Source organism: Quercus robur, chromosome 1 (assembly GCF_932294415.1).
Source record: "Quercus robur chromosome 1, dhQueRobu3.1, whole genome shotgun sequence".
NCBI classification, from domain to species: domain Eukaryota; kingdom Viridiplantae; phylum Streptophyta; class Magnoliopsida; order Fagales; family Fagaceae; genus Quercus; species Quercus robur.
The window spans coordinates 253,760-274,379 of record NC_065534.1 but is presented as its reverse complement, the minus strand read 5'-3'; the positions used below and the strand labels follow the sequence as shown (position 1 = coordinate 274,379).

General features: G+C 42.6%; 2 protein-coding genes across 2 annotated transcripts; one reads left to right on the top strand and one right to left on the bottom strand.

The window, feature by feature from the left end:
• Positions 1–6,090: 6,090 nt before the first annotated feature.
• LOC126714498 (ferredoxin-thioredoxin reductase, variable chain-like) lies at positions 6,091–6,978 on the bottom strand. The gene has a single exon (XM_050414676.1). It carries the CDS (start codon positions 6,806–6,808, stop codon positions 6,245–6,247), a length of 564 nt encoding a protein of 187 aa, XP_050270633.1. The 5' UTR covers positions 6,809–6,978; the 3' UTR covers positions 6,091–6,244.
• A 4,404-nt stretch (positions 6,979–11,382) lies between these two features.
• On the top strand, positions 11,383–12,228 carry LOC126692181 (uncharacterized). Its single transcript, XM_050387693.1, has 2 exons — positions 11,383–11,479; positions 11,560–12,228. Exons 1-2 carry the CDS (start codon positions 11,414–11,416, stop codon positions 12,226–12,228), a joined length of 735 nt encoding a protein of 244 aa, XP_050243650.1. The 5' UTR covers positions 11,383–11,413.
• The last annotated feature ends 8,392 nt before the right edge of the window (positions 12,229–20,620 follow it).

Sequence of the window (20,620 nt, the reverse complement as noted above, 5' to 3'; positions counted from 1 at the left end):
CCAATAACCACTACAAAATCTAACGTTTCAAACCCAAAGTCAAACCTAATTCAACCAAAAATATACACACAATAGGAGAAGAGAGATTTTCGGCCATAGCAAAAGAATAAGATAAAAAAAGATTTTTTTTTTTTTTAAAAGGGAAAAGGAGGCAATCACCATTGGTGGTGGCACCACCGCATGTCACCACTATCAGTGGTGGATCTCCATGAGTTCTGGTTATGGATCTTGGCAAGATCCGATTGAGACAGAGCAGGATGACAGAGAGAAGGACGACAGAGAAAGGGAAAAGATGATATGTGGGGGGAGAGAGAGAGAGAGAATAATAAAATGGTTTTTAATTTTAAATTAGAGCTACAATAAATTGCTATAGATACTAGTTTACTGTATCATATTGTAAAAAAATTAGCTTTAGCTGCATTGATAAAGCATGTTTTTTGAGTTTTTCAATAGCAAAATAACTTTTTTAGCAAAATACCACAGTCATTTGGAATTGTAAACCCCCCCCCCTCCCCCCCCCCCCTTGTAAATTTATATCATCAAAACCATTGAAGTGTGCATTACTCAAAACTCTAATTGTGAAAAAACTTTCAATTATGCTACATTACCATGATGGTATTTAAAAAAAAAAAAAAATTATTGGGTTTTGGGTTTTATTTGAATATTGAGTTTTATTTGGGTATCGGGTTATATTATTTTATTGTGTAGATATATTATTTCAATGTGGTGTATGGTAAATTTTAAGTTTGGATGTTAGGTGTATTGTATTATAAAATATGATATAATAGAAAAAGTAGTTTTTGAAATGGTAAAATGAGATTTTTTTAAATACTAGATGCTGAGCATTCACATCCCATATCTTCAAATTATTCTATTTTATCATTTCAAAAACTATTTTATCTATTATACTATACCATTTTACAATACACCCAACATCCCAACTTTTATTTTATAACACATTAAAATAATATAAATTATACAATAAAATAATAAACAAATTATCTATCTCTCCTCTCTCTCTAATTCCTGTCCTTGCCTCTCTATCACTTTCTTAACAACCAAACAACCCAATCACCACTACGCCACCACCATGCCCCCTACGTTACAACTACCCACTGCCCACCAAAATCCCACAAGAACCAAAACCCAAACTATTAATAAAAAATAAAAACAAAAACTCAGCAAATACCCACAAAAAACCCAGCAAACCCACTAAAAAAAACCAAACAACCCAGTTACTACCACCACGCCACCACTGCCCACCCAAATCCCACCAGAACCAAAACCCAAAAAAAAAAAAAAAACCCAACAAATCCATAGCAAAACAACCCAATAACCACCATGCCACCACCACTGCCCACCACGCCAACCCAAACCCCATCAGAATCCAAAATCCAACCCATCCGAGCTCAAAAGACAAAAATCGATCCATGCCTCACTACAAAACACACACTCACAAACACACCGCCGGAAAAACCCCAGCAACCAATCCATGCCTCACTGCCACATCCAGCCACCACCGCTGCTAGATCAATGTTGCCACCACTGCACCACAACACACAAAACCCATAACACATAGCCCCTTAAACCACCCACACACCACAACCTACCATGAGCCATGGCCCACCGATCCACCACGATCCTCAACCCTAGACCCACCCCAACCCACCAGAGCCACCACCAAAACTCTGCCCCAAACCACCATGCCACCACGACCCACCACATCGATCCACCACAATCCTCAGCCTCAAACCCACCACAATCCACCATGATCCACACCGATCCACATACGGTGGCAAATCACACCAATCCATAACCCATCCACATACAGCGGTAAATCACAACCATCCACACTGATCCACAACCACACTCATCAAACCCACCATCGCCGCAACCACCCAACACCACCAAACAATAAAACCCACAACCCAACCAACACCACCACACAATAAAACACACTTATCAAACCCACTAGAGAGAGATATTTGTTTGGCCAAGAGAGAAGCAACAAAGGTCAAGAGAGAACTGAAGGAACAAAGAAGAGAGAGAGGCTTGGCGTTGATGAGTTCTAGAGAGAGAGAGAGAGAGAGAGAGAGAGAATATGAAGAGAGAGACAAAGCTATTGGTTTTGAGAATAAAATAATATATAAACGTTTACAATAGTGCTATACTGCCATCATACATTTAGGATGGCACTATAGCACAATTGTAAATTTTTTTACAATAGCAAGACTTTACAAGACCAAGTAATGGACTATTTTTGAGTCTTGATACTAAAATATACCAACATATGACATATAGAAGACCCAATGTGAATGCCCTTTAAATGCTCTAACTATGTTCTTGCATCTCATCCTTAACCGTCCACCTGCTTCTGACCCACCCACGGACCCACCTATTCCAACCTACGGTGAGTTCACTTGGTAGTGATAGATTTGAATATGGTGGGTGTGGGTCACATTGTGGTGGTGGTGGTCCCAAGAACGATTATAGCCAGTCTACTACAAGTGGTCGCCTTGTTTTGCATCTAGTAGATGGGGCATGTTAGAGCATCAGAATCCCGAAATTCCAATTCTATTTTATTTTACCATTTCAAAAAGCCACTTTATCATTATACCATACCATTTTACAATACCTCCAGCATCCCAAACTTTTATTTTCCTATTCTACTCATTAAAATAATATATCTACATAATAAAATAATATATCCCAAAACCCAAATAAAAACAAAAACCCAAATCACCACTTGCTACCACCACCACGGCACCGCAATGAACAACCATCAACCCATCACCGATCCCAAACCCATCAACCCATCAACAACCACAGCACCGATCAAACCCATCAACCCAACAAACCCATGAGCATCGATCAAAAAAACCACAGAGATCTCAATTCTTTGATTTCTGGGAAAGCAACCCCGGCTACTGATGATGCTATTGACGAGGAGGTCATTGACACCGAATGGTTCTTTTTGGTGTCCATGACTCAGAGTTTCGTTAATGGTGGTGGTCTCCCCAGTCAAGCTTTTTTCAATACCAGCCCGATTTGGGTCACTGGAGCCGACCGCTTAGCCAGCTCGCCGTGCGACTGGGCTCTTCAGGGTCAGGTTTTCGGCCTCCAAACTATGGTTTGTATAACAGAGCCGCCAGCAACAAGCGCAGAACAAGGGGTTCTCCATTAGAGAATTGAACTTTTCGGATTATGGGTATGATAATAACAGTGTTGTGAAGAATGGGAACAATTCAATTTCGACGATAAAGCCTGAATCGGGTGAGATTTTGAATTTCGGGGAGAGCAAGAGGAGCTCTTACATTTCAAGTCATTCCCAACACCTATAAACTCGCATTGGAGACGGACCGAAGGTGTGATAGAGAAGAGGGAGAAAGAGAGGAAAGTGTGAGAGACAGAGAAAGACAAAGAGAGAGAGAGAGATGAGAGATGAGAGAGAAAAAATGGAATAAAATATTAATATTATTTTTGGCATAGTGCTACAGTGCCAACTTACATGTAAGATGGCACTGTAGCACTATGCCAAAAAAATTTACACTTTCCCACTTTTGGCATTCCGGCTGCTGAGTCCAATTGTTGCTCAATGCTTAAATTTTGTGGACATTTGGCATATCCATGTCCCATTGTGGATGCTCTTACCTGTTGCCTTGCATCTAATCTTTTCTTAATAACCTGTTTGGTAAGTGTAATTTACCACCAAAAACTAAAAAAAATAAAATAAAATGCAATAAGTGTCCTTGTTCGCGTGCCACATATAGATACGTCACGGAAAAAAGAACCATGTACGGCTTGTATCTAACAAGAGAAGGAAGAGCACCAATCCAATTTAATTGCATGGAACAAGCATAAAGTTATGAACCTCTCTGGTCCTCTCCCTTATGTAATCATTCAAAATTTGTAGAAACAGTAATCTATGGCATTTGGATAGAGGGGAGGAAAGGAAAGTAAAGTAAAGTTGGTCAAAAATTTAATCTCATAGGATTGCAAAGGAACTGCACCTAAATGGTTCTTCAATATGTGGATCATTTTATAACAAAGTTTAATGCAAACATGGAGCTACCACCGCCCAGTTGGGCGAGTTTAGTACCAGCAAATATATCATATAACTATTTCTAACCATTTCAAAAAATAAACAAGCAAACATGGAGCAGACTTTGTAATAAGAGACTGCAGCATATGCATAAAAAAAGTGAGATACAACCCCTCAATATTCTTTTTTAATAAACTAACAAATCCTATTGAAAAAGGAGGGGAAAAAAGGGCAAAGCCCAAGAACACAGTAAGAATACAGGAGCTATACAACAAATTAAAACCTAAAATTAAAAAGATCTAGGAACTCGAATAAAGAACAATTAAGATCCCCAATGTTCTTTAAGGCAATCAAAAAGCAATCTAAGAAAAAAGAAATTTAATTTAAGCAAAGGGGGATTCAAACCCTTCAGAAGACCTAAAATTATGCTCCTTCCAAATGTAACACATAAGGAAAAAATAGTGTTCCACACGCCTGTGATTTGATGGCCCTTAAAACCACCTCTCCAACAGGTTAAGACTAAGAGGTCTTTCACCAAAAAGGGCACGACCCAAGAGATATCAAAAAACATGAGAGTTATATACCAAACGTCCCTTGCAAATTGCTATAGCACAATGTAGGAGAAATGGTCAAGAGTCTCCCTATCCTTTATGTACATACAACACTGATCAACAGTGACTATCTTCTTTCAAAGAGTTACCATGAGCTACTGTCCAAGCAAAGAAAGCAACATTTCTAGGGACTTTTAGTCTTCCAAATTCCTTGCCAAGGAAAATCCACCCTATATTCTCCATGTAAAGCCCCATAGAAAGATTCCACACCAAATCTGTGTGTCCTACACTATACAGTTAACATGACACTGTACCTAAGGCGGAGGACAGGCTTCTTATGGTGTAAGTAGGCTCAAACTTTGTTTGATGCATTAGTTCTTTACAAGGCTGAATCTAGGAGCCATCTAAGCTCAGAGGCTTTATCTTCCACTTTTCGGCAAGGCAAATTGTTGAGCACATTTCAGCAAGTGAATTCTTACTTTCAACTAATGATTTATCACAAACATCCAACGCAACAACTTCTTCAGCAACCAGTTTTCTCATTATACATATCAAACTTTAATGATGGGTTCCATTATACAATGTGGGATGATCATTAAGACTAATCTTCATGACTACTATGCCAAAGACTGAATTCATTACATTGATGTATTAATAATCTCTGAAAGAACTTCAGAAAAATCAGGGCATTCTATAATCAGTTAAACCTGCTCTGAAAGCCTGAAAAAAACTAAGTAGTCTTTGATCTTACTAATAAGTCCAGCCCGCAGAAAAAAGGAGGATATAAATAAATAGGTCTTCTAGATGTTGCATAATGGTAAAACCAAGAGCAACCAAATATTACTGATAGAAATGAATATTCTTGTAACAAGATATGGTCCTCAAGCATGTGGAGACCCCACCTTTCTTCATCACACCTTTGGTCACTTATGAATTATGGCATTGCAGTATGCAAATATTCCTGTTCTATTTTGAGTACTATCACAAGCATTCATGAAAATCTACAACTATGTGGAAATTTACAACTCAATTTTTATTCTTAGAAGTTAGAAGTCACACTATCTTAATGATTCTAAAGGAAAAGGAGACTTGATAGATAGAAGCAAAATGAGCTATACATGCAAGAAAGATGGTATGATCTAAATCCCTCCCAGGAAATGCCTGGGCTACAAGAAGGGAGCTAGGATTGCATATCATCCTCAATGCTAGAAGAGTAGATAAGGAATGCAGGTACAATGGAATTGGCATTGAGTTAGATTCTCCCTATGCTTGGTACAATATTCCTCTAATATCAGTCCCAAAATATTATCTCATTCAGGTTTACACTTGATAATTCTACTTTTTCTAGTAAGAATGGTTAGTTCCACAGCAGTGGGGGAGATGAGATTACAGAGAAATCTATCTATCAACCTTAGTAAGTATGAACATGGAAGGAAGCATTTAATTAGATTACAGACAAGATTGCAAAATGAAGCAATATCAAAAAGAAGCAAGATGTTGTAGAGCAGAAAGTTAAATAAAATTAATAATAATAAGGAAGCAGATTTGTAGTAGTAGTTAATAATAATAATAGATCAAACATGATATGATATGATGATTAGAAAATGATGGAGGAGGAGGGTCTTTTATTTGTTTGGGTTTGGAGAGAAGATTAGAGGTATTCGAACTCGTCTTCCTTGAGATGAGCAAAGAACTTGACAGGGCCAGGGCCGCGGCCTTCAATATGAGTAAGAAACTCAATCTTATAAGGAAGATTGGCGGAGATTCTCTTACCTTTCCACACCCCAACGTATTGCTTCAGCACACCTTCCATACCAGTGATATCCACCTCCGCCACTCTCGGAATATGGTGTACCTTTAATGGAACCTTAACCCTAACCCTCGCTCCGATCTTATCTGTTGCTATTGATGATGGATCGACGTCTTTGTCAGAGGATAAAGAAGAAGAAGAAGAAGTGGCATCCGATTCGAGAGCGACCTCACAAGAAATCATCCTGCTGCTTCTTCTTCTTCGGACAGTCCCAGTCCCAGTGGCAGTGGCAGTGGAGGTAATAAGAGGTGAAAATGAAACTGCTAAACTTGAAGAAGAAGAAGTCGTCGTCATCATCATCATCGGTTTCTTCATCTTCATGGAGACATTATTATTATTATTATTGCAAGAGATGGGTGATGGTGCTGCTGCTGGAGTAGTTGTAATTAATGGTGATGTAGTCATTCCTATTCCTCTCTTCTTCAATGATTCTTCAGAGAATCAGAAAAGAAATGCTAATATGGATCCAAGTGAAGTGAAGTGAAGTCTACAAATTTGTTTGTTTGTTTTGTGTTTTCTCTCTTTCTACCAGTACCAGATGTTAATTCTATCCCATACCCAACCCAACCCAACCCTAGGCGAGAGACCCTGACCGAGAGATTTTATTTATCTTAAAATATCTATCTTTCTATTTCGGACTGGGACGCGTGTTAATGGGATCATCACACGTTTCCTAGTTCATTCTCTCTCTCCTTTCTTCCCTCTAGGATTGTGCAGAAAACCCACCGACCCGTCAAATCGACCAAATTCAATCCGATCCGATTTGACCTGACCCAACCCGTACGGTTGGATTAGTTTTTAAGGCTTGGTGGGTTAGTTTGGGTTACAAAATTTTTTTTTATAGTGGGTTGGATTGGGTTTGGGTTTGGGTCATAAAATTACAAACCCGTCAAACCCGACCCGACTCATCTATATTTAATATATATTTAAATATATATTATATATTTAATAATTTAAATAAAAAACCAGCGGTAGAGTAGCATTTCCTCGTTCCTCCTACTAATACTAATTTAATATATATATATATATATTATATAATTAATAAAAAATTTTAAATAACCATTTCTTCCTATTCTATATAAAAGCCAATTAGTTCACACAAATTCTAATAAATTACTATTATTGTTTAGTCATTAGTGTTGTTTTCCTTTAAGGAGTTACATTGATACTAATTTTTAAGTTTTTTTAATATATTAATATTTATATTTTTTCTACTCAATTTAATAATAATAATAAATAAATAAAATTTTTCAAACCCATGAGTTCAACCTGACCCATGTGGGTTGGGTTGGGTTGGACTTATGTGATGAGTTGGGTTGAGTTGAATTTTTTTTGACCCACCATAGTGGTTTGGGTAAAAAAATCCTCTTAACCCGACCTAATCCGACCCATGCACACCCCAACTTCTATCTTCTTGAATATTTCCTTCTCATTTCTCTTTTATTAATCATGATAATAACTAGTTTCGTCATGCGCTCACGTGGAATGAGACTCTTTTTTTTTTTTTTTTTGAGTTTAATATGATTTTTTTAATTTGAATTTTTTTTACTGTTATTGAGGTTACACGAGAAGAGATTTTTAAGAAACTAAAATTTAGGATTTGAAAATTTTTGATTTTTAAGAAACTAAAATTTATGATTTGAAATGGAGTAAATTGTTGAATTTAGTATGTGCTAGTTTTTTGGGAAAAAATGTATTAAATAGGGGAATTTGAGAGTATTTTGGGTATCTAAATTGAGAATCCCAAATAAAGAAAGCTCTTTAAATAGTAGTAAGTCCCTTAAATAGTAGTATAGATACTGCTATTAAGGAGCTTCTCCTATTTGGGATTCTTAATTTAGATGGCCAAAATACCCTTAAATTCATCTGTTTCTAAGACTTAAATCATAGGGTTAGACATATAAAATTAGTAATTTAAAAAATCCTAATTTTTAGCTTAATTTATATATATATATATATATATATATATATATATATAAAGTTCTTTCTCCTACCTTCACATTTCTCTCTCATGTTAGTTGTCAAGTACTAATACAACTTCTTCTTTTTGAAAAAAAAAAAAAAAATATCTATATATATATATATATATATAGATATATATATATATATATATATATATATATAAATAGTAAAACTTTTTTTTTCACAAATGTACAATTTTTTTTTATTACTAAACTATTTTTTTTTCTCACCTCCACGTTTTTCTCTTGCATTAGTAATAAGTACTTGTAGTTGCACGATTTTCCTGGTCCAAATCCTACTGATCAGGCCTTGGCCCAAGGCGCAACACACAATAAATCTTTGTAGAGGATGGGTCAAAGAACTTAGCCTCAGTGAACTTAGTCGGTCTGATGCATGGACAATGCTATTGCAGAAAACAAAAAACACAAGAATGGATGTTTAACAGAAGATTCTATTTCCTGGGCACAGATCATACATTTTTTCGTCCCTCTCTTTGAGGGACTCCACTACATTATATAGGTCTCTCAGTCTTATCTGAACCTTACACTTGTTAATCATCCAAGCCCCCACTTGAGCACCTGTCCTATCAGACACCCTTATCACTCCCTTGTGAGTTGCAGTGGCCAAAGTAGTACTGTTCAGAGGTATTTTCCTCATTAATGCGGCCAAGAGGGTGGTTGTGACACATTTAATGTGGTGGTGACAGCTTTCCATGAGATATTTTGGGATTTTATTCTTTTTTATATGCTTGGAGGATGAACTGCAATAGTTGGGGCGAGCTTTTGATCCGGACTTCGTAATGTCCGAGGAGGAGTTACTCCTCGGACAGGTTTCTTCTACCGCAATTGGGCTTAAATAATGTTTGGGCTATGACTTCTCCTCGGACAGGATTCTTCTCGGACGGGCCCGTAGTTTAATTAGCCCATTATTTTGGGTCGGGCCCCACAATAGTCCCTTAAAACTCCGGTTTTTTATCTCCTTCCGAGGAGAAAAACGGGGTTTTGATGTTAGTGAGAGGATGGAAGTAAGGAGGGCTTGGGGCGCGCGTGCGGGCAGTTACCTTGGACGCGCTACAATTTACGAGGCGCGGCCATTTACTCCTGGAGGCTTTATGTCCCCTTCATCCAACGGTGAGGCGTGGATCGGACGGCCATCATTTTTTCTCGAATGTTTAGGCAGGAGCGATCTTTTCTCTCTCCTCCCGGCTATATAAGATGTTAGAGAGGTTCAGTTTTCTTTTTATCGGCATCTCATAAACTCCAAAGGATTCCAGAGAACTCCATCGAACTCCAGAGACGTTTTTCGTGAAGCGGCTTCTCCAAGAGAGATTTCCAGGCATCCCATTGAGCGTTTTGTGAAGGTATCAGTAAATTTCGTTCATTTCGCTGTTTCGATTCCCTCCTCGGACTTTACTTTTCTCCTCGGTCTTTATTTTCATTCCTCCAGTTCAGCTCAGATGGGTAGATTCGAAAAACTAGTAAATACTCCGGCCGCTATGGAGGCCTTTAGGGCAAAATACCACATTCCCCTGGGGGTGGGGCTGCAGTACTGTCCTCTTGAAGGAGTATTGACAGATAGAGGCGAGGGAGAAGTTGTTATCCCCATGATTGCTTTCATAGAGGGAGGGATGGCACTTCCCATGCGTAGGATTACAAGGGACTACCTGTACAACCATAGGTTGACGCCGCATCAGTGTGCCCCAAATATGTTCAAGATATTAGGCTGTGTAGACGTCCTAAACGAGCGGATGAATCTAGGCCTTACCTAGCACAATATGGTTTATTTGTACGAGTGTCACCACATCGAGAACAGAGGGTATTATCTTAAATCCCGATCCGAGGTCGTTAGGTTGATCTCTTGTCTCCCAGTATCCAATAAGACCGTGAAGAAGGATTTCCTTATTGCTTTAGGGGAGTGGAGCGATGGTATTCATTGTCCAACTCGGGCTGGAGCCCCAGGTGCGGCGTCTTTAGGGCCAATCCTTTTCGGGAAAGGGTTTAGTATTGGGGGGTTATTTTTCTCGCTTTCTGTACAATTGGAAAATTTCGTGAACTAATCCTACTCCTCTTGGATGTTTGCAGATAAAGTTCACGTCGCTCCTCGGCTAAGCCTCGTGAACATGCCGGCGTTGAACTACCTTTTAAGGTCGGAAATTTACGCTACTGAGGACAGACAGTTACGTGCAGCTCATCTCATTCTGGGCTATCAACCTCTAAGCCGCTCTTTCCAAGCTATCGGTCACGCCATTAGAGCTGGCAGTCCAAGGTTGGCTAGGATTGAAGTGTCCAAGACCGGGTTCCTAGCTCGACGTGATCTTCCACCAGTCGTGTTACCTGGCGTTCGAGATCCCTTGCTAGCAGAGCAACTACCTCTGCCAGACAACCCTGACGTCGCTGTTCCGGTTGAAGGGGAAACCGAATCATCTCGTCTTTCCCTTGAGGAAGAAATAGACGAGTTTTATTTTGAGGAGGAGGTTCAGCAAGCCCCCTTGATTGAGCTTTCGGATCTTGAAGGAGAGCAGGATCGAAACTCCGCAGTTGGCGCTCCCTTAATCATAGCCTGCTCGGACGACCCTTCGGACGAAGAGATAGACCCCATGGCTGGTAAGGGAAAAACTTTACGGGAGTTGATGACCTCCCGAGGGAAAGGACAATCATCGAAAGGTCAATCATCAAAAGGACCAACTCAATCATAGGCCCAGACCCTTCCCCCTGTGGTCTCTCAGGTTCCCTCGGACCTCGGCCTCCAGGTTAATCCGGACCTGAAGAAGAAAAGGCCGGTTGACGCTCATGAGGAAGGTGAGGTGGTTGCCCAGCCGACCAAGCAGAAAAAACCACCTGGGCGCCGAGGAGCAGAAGGGGTGACTCCGCGGAAAGCCGGGATGAGGAGAACCGTGCTGAGGTGCGCGCTCCCCCGCGTACATGGAGCCCCAAGCTGGAGCTAGATGGGGTTGCTATCCCCTACAATGCGTCAATCCGAGACTATAACCGGGGCCGAGCAGGGTACGTGGCTGATGCCTTGGAGTAACCACTACTCCTTCCTCGGGATATGGAGGCCTACAGGCGGTTCTCTCAGCCCGAGATTTTCCTATCCCTCAAAAGGGATCTCGCGATGGTAAGCGGCCCTTTTACTATTTTATTAAATTAATTTATTTAGCCCTGTTAAATTCTAAACCAATCTTGTTTTGTTCGCAGATTACTCAGCAGGTATTTGTGGCTGAGGAGTTTTGTTGTGATAATCGCAGTCGGGCTGAGGCTGAGACCCAATCTCGGATGGAGATGGAGAAAGCCTTGGGGTCCCTCAAGCACGATCACCTTGAACTCACGGAGAAGTTCAAGGAGTCGGAGAAACGGAGCAAGAGTGCAGAGGCCGGTTTAAAAAGTGCTGAGACCCAGGCGGAGGATCAGCGCAAAGAGCTGTACGCGACCCAGATCAACCTTGCCACCGAGAAGCAGGCAGTGCTGGATCTCAAGATTGCCCTGCAAAAAGTCGAGGATGAGCTGCGGCGGGTCAAAGAGGAGGCTCAGCTGATCCGAGAGGCTGCAGAGGCTGAAAAGAATGCTTCTCGCCAGCTCGGGGTCCAAGAAACGGAGGCCAGGCTATCCGAGGAGATCCCCGAGGTGTGCAGGGACTACTGCAGCATCTCATGGGCTCATGCCCTTGATGCTGCAGGAATTCCTGCGGATTCGGCGCTGAGACTGCCCGAGAGCATCTTCTATCCTCAGGAGATCCGAGAGAATCCTGATGGCGCCCAAGTGGCTTCGGAGCAGGATCTGGCGGTGCCTGATGCCGTCCCTGTGCCTGATAAAGTGAAGGATCCTGCCACGGACTCTACCATAGTAGAAAAAAGATCCTCCTGCTAAGGCTTAGCTTTTAGGCTTTTAATTTTTGTATTCCCCCTTTTTTTTTTTTTGAATGAGAGTCGTCCTGTTTTTGCGTTCTTTTGTAAGGACCTCTCTTTATATTGACCTCGGAGTATTAATATAGAATGTTTGCTTTGCTTTCTATGGATGTATGCTAGTACCACTCTTTTCCTTTTTTTTTTTTTTTTTTTAACGTTTGCAACGACATAAATAAATATAAACGGTCGAGATAAAAAGGATGCTGTGCAGCGAATTTGAATGAGGGTTGCAATGATGCTAGACTGCGCGCACGCCTTAAAATGATTTCCCTTAAGTAATAACTTTCCAAACTGTCATAAGTAATAATTTCCCCTAAGTCTGTGGTCCGAGGAGCCATGCAGGACTTAGGTTCTGTTTAAAACTTGTATAAACTGTCATAAGTAATAATTTCCCCTAAGTCTGTGGTCCGAGGAGCCATGCAGGACTTAGGTTCTGTTTAAAACTTGTATAAACTGTTATAAGTAATAATTTCCCCTAAGTCTGTGGTCCGAGGAGCCATGCAGGACTTAGATTCTGTTTAAAACTTGTATAAACTGTCATAAGTAATAATTTCCCCTAAGTCTGTGGTCCGAGGAGTCATGCAGGACTTAGGTTCTGTTTAAAACTTGGATAAATTGTCATAAGTAATAATTTCCCCTAAGTCTGTGGTCCGAGGAGCCATGCAGGACTTAGGTTCTGTTTAAAACTTGTATAAATTGTCATAAGTAATAATTTCCCCCAAGTCTGTGGTCCGAGGAGCCATGCAGGACTTAGGTTCTGTTTAAAATTATGAATAGTTGTAAATAGACCAGTAGGCACAGGATAATCACGAAACAAAACATGGGCTAAGCCATTTTCATTAATAATAATATCTTCTGAGGTTATTTACATTCCATGGTCGAGGTACAGTTTTTTCATCCAAATCTTCTAGATAGTAGGCGCCTATCCCGGCCACGGATGTGACGCGGTATGGTCCTTCCCAATTGGGCCCTAGCTTGCCCCAAGAGGGGTTTTTTGCGCTGCCGAGAATCTTTCTCATTACGAGACCACCCGGACCTAAAGGTCGCAGTTTAACATTGGCATCATACCCTTGTCTCAGCTTCTGGTAATAATAGGCCATATGGATCGTTGCTTTTTCCCTTCTTTCCTCGGCTAGGTCTAGACTTCTTCCCAATAACTCGTCGTTACTGTTTGGGGTAAACGAGTTAGACCTCAGTGTGGGAAAGTTGTTCTCGATTGGGAGCACGGCCTCAGCCCCATAAGTCATCGAAAAGGGGGTCTCACCGGTTGACCGTCGCGGCGTTGTCCGATAGGTCCATAAGACGTGTGGGAGCTCTTCTACCCATCTCCCTTTGCCTCATCTAGTCTTTTCTTCAGTCCGTTCACTATGACCTTGTTCACGGCCTCGACTTGCCTATTTCCTTGGGGGTAGGCGGGGGTGGAATATCAGTTAATGATCCCAAACTCGCAGCAATACTCCCTAAAGCTCTTACTGTCGAATTGAAAACCATTGTCTGAAATGAGTGTACGTGGAGTTCCGAAGTGGGTGATAATGTTTTTCCAGATGAATTTCTGGGCATCCACGTCCCTAATGTTGGCCAAAGGTTCAGCCTCCACCCATTTAGTGAAGTAATCGGTTCCGACTATTATGTATCGCTTGTTCCCCGCAGCTTTGGGGAAAGGTCCGACAATATCAAGACCCCATTGTGCGAACGGTCATAGGCTAGAGAGGGGGTTGAGAACCCCTCCAGGTTGGTGGATATTTGGGGCGAATCTCTGGCACTGATCACACTTTTTAGCGTATTCTTGGGCCTCTCTTTGCATGTTCGGCCACCAGTATCCTTGGGTGAGTGCCCTGTGTGCCAGCGACCTTCCTACGGTGTGACTTCCACAAATTCCCTCGTGTAACTCTTCAAGTAGAGACTCGGATTCTTCTGGATGTACGCAGAGTAGGTACGGTCCAGAGTAAGAGCGCCGATATAGTTTGTGGTCCTCTGATAGCCAGAACCGAGGAGCATTCCTACGTATCTTCTCGGCCTCTAATTTTTCCTCCGGTAAGATGTCGTTTTGGAGGAAGTTCTTTATGGGGTCCATCCAGCTGGGACTCTTTCTGATCTGATGGACCTGGGCCGGGTTTCTTCTAATGGGACTTGCCTGGACTAGATCTTCGACAAGGATCATTCGCGGCAGATTATGCGCCGAGGACGTGGCGAGAGTAGCCAGCGAGTCTGCATGGGTGTTTACACTCCTGGAAATGTGCGTCAGATTGAAGGACTCAAAGCTCGTCCGTAGGCGTTTGACTTGTCCTAGATACTCTTGCATCCTGGCGTCTCTAACTTCCAACTCGCCCGTCACTTGGCCGATGACCAATCTGGAGTTCGAGAACGCTTCCATTGCCCTTCCGCCCAATCTTTGAACCATCGTCATCCCTTGAAGTAAGACTTCGTATTCGGCTTCATTGTTCGTAGTCGAGAACCCGAGTCTCAGTGATTTTTCAATGGCAGCACCGTCTGGCGATACTAAAACTATTCCAACTCCGAATCCTCTCTGGTTGGCTGCGCCATCCACATAGACCTTCCAATGCAAGGTTCCCCCTGCTGAAATTGTGCCAACCGATTTTCCATCCATGTCTTTTTGTTCGGTTATTGTTTCTACAGAGGGTTCAGCAAACTCCGCTACCAAGTCTGCGAGGACCTGGCATTTGATGGAGGATCTGGGCATATATTTAATATCAAAGGCCCCTAAAAGCGCACTCCACATGGCGATCCTCCCTGTGTAGTCAGCGCTTCGAAGCACCGCTCGAAGGGGAAGCTGAGTTAGAACGATGACCGTATGCGCCTGAAAGTAATGAGGGAGCTTCTGGGTGGCATGTACTATCGCCAGAATTGCCTTTTCTAAAGGTAAGTACCGCACCTCGGCCTCATGTAATGATTTGCTCACATAGTAAACCGGTCGCTGCACCCCATTATCATCCCGTATCAGTACCAGGCTTACAGCATGGGGAGCTACAACGACGTACGCAAACAGCACCTCTTCTGTCTCAAGGCTGGACATGATGGGTGGTCGTGACAGATATTCCTTAAGTTGCTGGAAGGCCCGAACACAATCCTCCGACCATTCAAACCCTTTCCACTTGTTTATCAGGAGGTAAAAAGGCCGACATCGATCCGCTGATCGTGATATAAACCGGTTTAATGCTGCAATCATGCCAGTGAGCTTCTGCACTTCCTTCGGATTCCAAGGAGCCTGTAGGCTGTTAATTGCTTTGATTTGATCGGGACTTACTTCTATTCCCCTGTGGGTTACCATATACCCTAAGAATTTCCCAGACCCGACCCCGAATAAACATTTGGAAGCATTCAGCCGCAACTGGTGCTCCCTTAAGATAGCGAAGATTATTTCAAGGTCTTTCACGTGCTCGGATACCCTTTTACTCTTCACAACCATATCGTCTATGTAAACCTCAATGATTTTGCCCAACTGTGGCTCGAATATCCGGGTCATCATCCTTTGGTAGGTTGACCCTGCGTTCTTTAGTCCAAACGACATCACCTTATAGTGATAATTTCCGATGGGCGTCATGAAAGCCGTCTTCTCTTGGTCTTCTAACGCAAGGGGTATCTGATGATAGCCCTGGAAGGCGTTCAGGAAGCTCATTCGAGGGTGACCCACAGTTGCATCCACCAATCGGTTGATTCGGGGTAAGGGGAATGGGTCCTTTGGGCACGCCTTGTTCAGGTTCGTGAAGTCCACGCAGACTCTCCACTTCCCTGTCTTCTTCCTTACCACCACCGTGTTTGCCAACCATTCAGGGTAAAAGACCTCCTTAATAGCCCCTGCTTTTTTCAGCTTTGCCACTTCGTCTCTTACGGCAATAGCATGTTCCTTTGAAGGGCGTCGAGGTGGCTACTTCTTTGGAGTGGAAGAAGGGTTAACGTTCAGGTGGTGACAAATAAGGCTAGGATCAACTCCCGGGGCGTCGTAGGCATCCCATGCAAACACATCGACATTTCCTCTGAGAAATCTGACCAGTTCCTCTTTTTCCTGAGAAGGCAATTCAGAGCCGACCTGAAAAAACTTCTCCGGGTCGTTGTTGACAGCAAATTTATCTAAACTTTCACACCTTATCTCCTCGGCTAGCCCATCGCCCTGCCCCGCCGAGGCGGCTGGTTGCTATAAACTCTCTGGGGCCGATGTAAGATGGCGGCCACCATACACTGTCTGGCCACGGCCTGATCTCCTCGGATCTCTTCTATTTGTCCTCTAGATGGGTATTTTACTTTTTGGTGAAGTGTGGAGAATACGGCTTCTAGGGCGTGGATCCATGGCCTGGCAACTATTGCGGTGTAGGGTGAGTAAGCGTCGACCACGATAAAATTTACCTCCACCACTTCCGACCCAGTCTGTATGGGTAGTCTAATCTGCCCTTTTGGTGTAACAATTCTCCCTTCGAAGCTGATAAGGGGAGAGTCATAAGCTGTCAAATCCTCCGGCTTCAAGTTCAGCCCCTTGTATAGATCAGGTTACATTATCTCCACCGCACTTCCTGAGTCTACTAACACCCTTTTCACATCGAAGCCTCCAATTCTTAACGTAACCACTAAGGCATCGTCGTGAGGTTGGATAGTTCCTCTCTTATCCTCGTCCGAGAATCCCAGTATCAAAGAGCTTCCCTTTTTCGACCTTTTGGGTTCCCTTTGCCTGTCCTCGGAGGGGAGCCGATCAATAGCCAGTACCCTGGGGAGGGGTGGCCCAGTTCTTCCTGGTGCGGCGAGGATAACATGTATCGTTCCGGTGGGGGGTCTTAAGGACACATCCTTTCGAGATTCTTGCATTGCTTGACTGGGATGGCCGCTCGAGGGGTGTAGAAGATGACGCAACTTCCCTTCTCGGACCAACTGATCTAGGTGATTCCATAGATTCCTGCAATCCTCAGTGGTATGCCCATGGTCCTGATGATAATGGCAGTACAGGTTCTGGTTATGTTTGGAAGGGTCTCCAGCCATCTTTCCCGGCCATCTGAAATAGGACCCGTTCCTTACTTTCTCCAGCATCTGTTGTACTGGTTCCCTGAACACAGCATTCACCGTTTGCGTGTTACTCTGTCCAGCCTGTCGTGAAAAATCTCTCCTCGGCTGGCTAGGGTTATACCGTTTCGACCTAAAATCATTTGCTTTGGGGGGGATGACCTTCTCCTTTCCCTTTCCTTGCAGCTGATCTTCCTCTACCCTTTTGTATTTGTCGATCCTATCCATCAACTGATGAACGTTGGCAACTGGTTTACCAGTGAGGGATTTCCTTAAGCCATGCTCGGTGGGGAGACCGCTTTTGAACGTGCTGATAGCAACATCATCATGGTTGTCATCTAAGTCGTTATACACTTCCCAATACCTATCCGAGTATGCTTTCAGGGTTTCTCCTTCGTGCATGGATAAGGACAATAGCGAACTGAGGGGTCGAGGGACTCTGGTGTTTGTGGTAAAGCGGGAGCAGAAAGCCTGGGTGAGTTGCTTGTATGAGCCTATGGAATTTGTCTTCAGGTTGTTGAACCACCTTATCGCCATTGATCCCAAGCTGGATGGGAAGATTTTGCACAGTAGGGCTTCATTTTGCGAGTAGATTGCCATTTTTTGGTTAAATTGACTCACATGCTCTACCGGGTCTGCTCGGCCGTTATAGATGGCGAACGCTGGTTGGTTGAAGCGTCGAGGCAGCTTAGCCCCTTCGATTCTATACGTGAAGGGTGACCTTAAAACTTGGTCTAGCGCCCTCTTCATAGCATCGTTTCCCGAACCCTTGCTGGATGGGCTCTTATACTTCCATACAGGGCGTGGTTCCCTTTCGTAAGAAAAGGTTTCACTTGGGGGGTCCTTGATCTCCGTCAGTAACTCGCATCCTTCGCATTAGAGGACTCGTCTGAGCCAGAGGGAGATCGCTTTCGCTGCACACGTCGTAACTTCCTTTTCAGGTCATCTATCTCTCGCTGCATGGCCTGATGACTATTTCGCCTCTGGGACACGTTGGTTCCCTTTCGTAAGAAAAGGTTTCACTTGGGGGGTCCTTGATCTCCGTCAGTAACTCGCATCCTTCGCATTAGAGGACTCGTCTGAGCCAGAGGGAGATCGCTTTCGCTGCACACGTCGTAACTTCCTTTTCAGGTCATCTATCTCTCGCTGCATGGCCTGATGACTATTTCGCCTCTGGGACACGTGACTACCCGTCTGAATGTGACTCTGGCTCGTTCGGATAGTATGCACACTTCCCTCACGATTCCCTCCGCCGCCTGGGTTGGCAGGGTTATTTTGCCTTTGGGACTCAACGGGTTGTGTCTGTTGGGAGTTAGCCTGGTGAGGATTCTCCTGGTGTGGACCTAGTTCTGCCATACTCGACCGCTGTGCTAGCTGATACCCTAGTTCTTCCCACAGACGGCGCCAATTGTAGTTGCACGATTTTTCTGGTCCAAATCCTACTGATCAGGCCTTGGCCCAAGGCGCAACACACAATAAATCTTTGTAGAGGATGGGTCAAAGAACTTAGCCTCAGTGAACTTAGTCGGTCTGATGCATGAACAATGCTATTGCAGAAAACAAAAAACACAAGAATGGATGTTTAACAGAAGATTCTATTTCCTGGGCACAGATCATACATTTTTTCGTCCCTCTCTTTGAGGGACTCCACTACATTATATAGGTCTCTTAGTCTTATCTGAACCTTACACTTGTTAATCATCCAAGCCCCCACTTGAGCACCTGTCCTATCAGACACCCTTATCACTCCCTTGTGAGTTGCAGTGGCCAAGGTAGCACTGTTCAGGGGTCTTTTCCTCATTAATGCGGCCAAGAGGGTGGTTGTGACACATTTAATGTGGTGGTGGCAGCTTTCCATGAGATATTTTGGGGTTTTATTCTTTTTTATATGCTTGGAGGATGAACTGCAATAGTTGGGGCGAGCTCTTGATCCGGACTTCGTAATGTCCGAGGAGGAGTTACTCCTCGGACAGGTTTCTTCTACCGCAATTGAGCTTAAATGATGTTTGGGCTATGACTTCTCCTTGGACAGGATTCTTCTCGGACGGGCCCGTAGTTTAATTAGCCCATTATTTTGGGCCGGACCCCACAGTACTAATACAACTTTTTTAAAATTCATAAAAAATACAACTTTTTAAATAAAAAATAAAATAAAACTGGCATGAATAAAACACGAAAACCCAAAAAATAAAAAAATAAAAACATGGTTAATACCATATATTCATGACATTGACAACAAAACATGATTAATACCATACATTTTATCTCAGGAAATTATTGTGTACTTCTGGAATACTATAAATGCGTATTCCCTCATCTCACATTAATAGTGGGTTTCATTAATTAAATTCATAGTGAGACCCACCATTCATGTGAAAGGAAGAGTATGTATTTATGGTACTCCAGAAGTACCTAATAATTTTCCCTTTATCTCACTCCTTTTATTTAAATAAATATATATCTCTCTCCATTTACTCCAAATAAATAAATATGCTATCCCTTTTTTTTTTTAATCAAAGGCAAATGCAAATAGAAAAGATAAAAAAACAAAAAGATTCAGCCTTGTTTGTATGGTGGAAATACTCACTCATCACTCAAATACTATCACTCATTACTCAATAACTAATCACTTATCACTTAAAAATCCCCCAAGTTACACCCTGGCATGTTTGGCAGTACAACCTGGTTAGAGTTTTCATTCTCAAACTCAAAATACTCACCTTTATGTGGGACCCATTGACCGAGCATTGTGTCTGCTCACAATTAGGCTACCCTCATGATGGAAAAACCCCAAACCCATTTCACCTTTTTTATTCCCTACGTCCATCTAATTTTTTTCAACCCATTTTTTTGGTGTACCATGGATGTTCCAAATATAAATGGCATTAAACACTCATATGTTCACCTTTTTTTAAATCTATTTGTCAATTTGTAAAACATTTTCCCAAATTGCTATGTATTTTATACAGTTCAAACCAATCAATTCCCACCCTTCTTGTGCAAAAAATTGACAAACAATGTTTCGAGTTTGATATACCAAACATATCTACACTTCTAGATTTGGGAATAAAGCTACCCGACCAAACATCCACATAAGAAATTCAGAAACAGAAGAAAAAAAATGGAAACCCAGCACCTAAACCGACACATCAAGGAAGAGAATATCCACATAAGAAATTGAGAATAACATAACAAAAAAAAAAAAAGGAACCCAACACCCAAACCGACAGATCAAGGAAGAGAGGGTGTGGGTCTACTTTGTGGAGACCGCCGTTTGTGCTTGACCCTTACTCCTGCTTGACCACCATTCAGCTGGCCCACCGTCCGGTGAAGGAGATCGACAGTGA

Coding starts and splice junctions, on each gene's coding strand:
- LOC126714498 (XM_050414676.1), bottom strand. CDS start 6,808: ATGACTACATCACCATTAATTACAACTACTCCAGCAGCAGCACCATCA.
- LOC126692181 (XM_050387693.1), top strand. CDS start 11,414: ATGGAGGCCTACAGGCGGTTCTCTCAGCCCGAGATTTTCCTATCCCTC. Junction 11,480..11,559: donor TCAAAAGGGATCTCGCGATG/GTAAGCGGCCCT, acceptor TTTTGTTCGCAG/ATTACTCAGCAGGTATTTGT.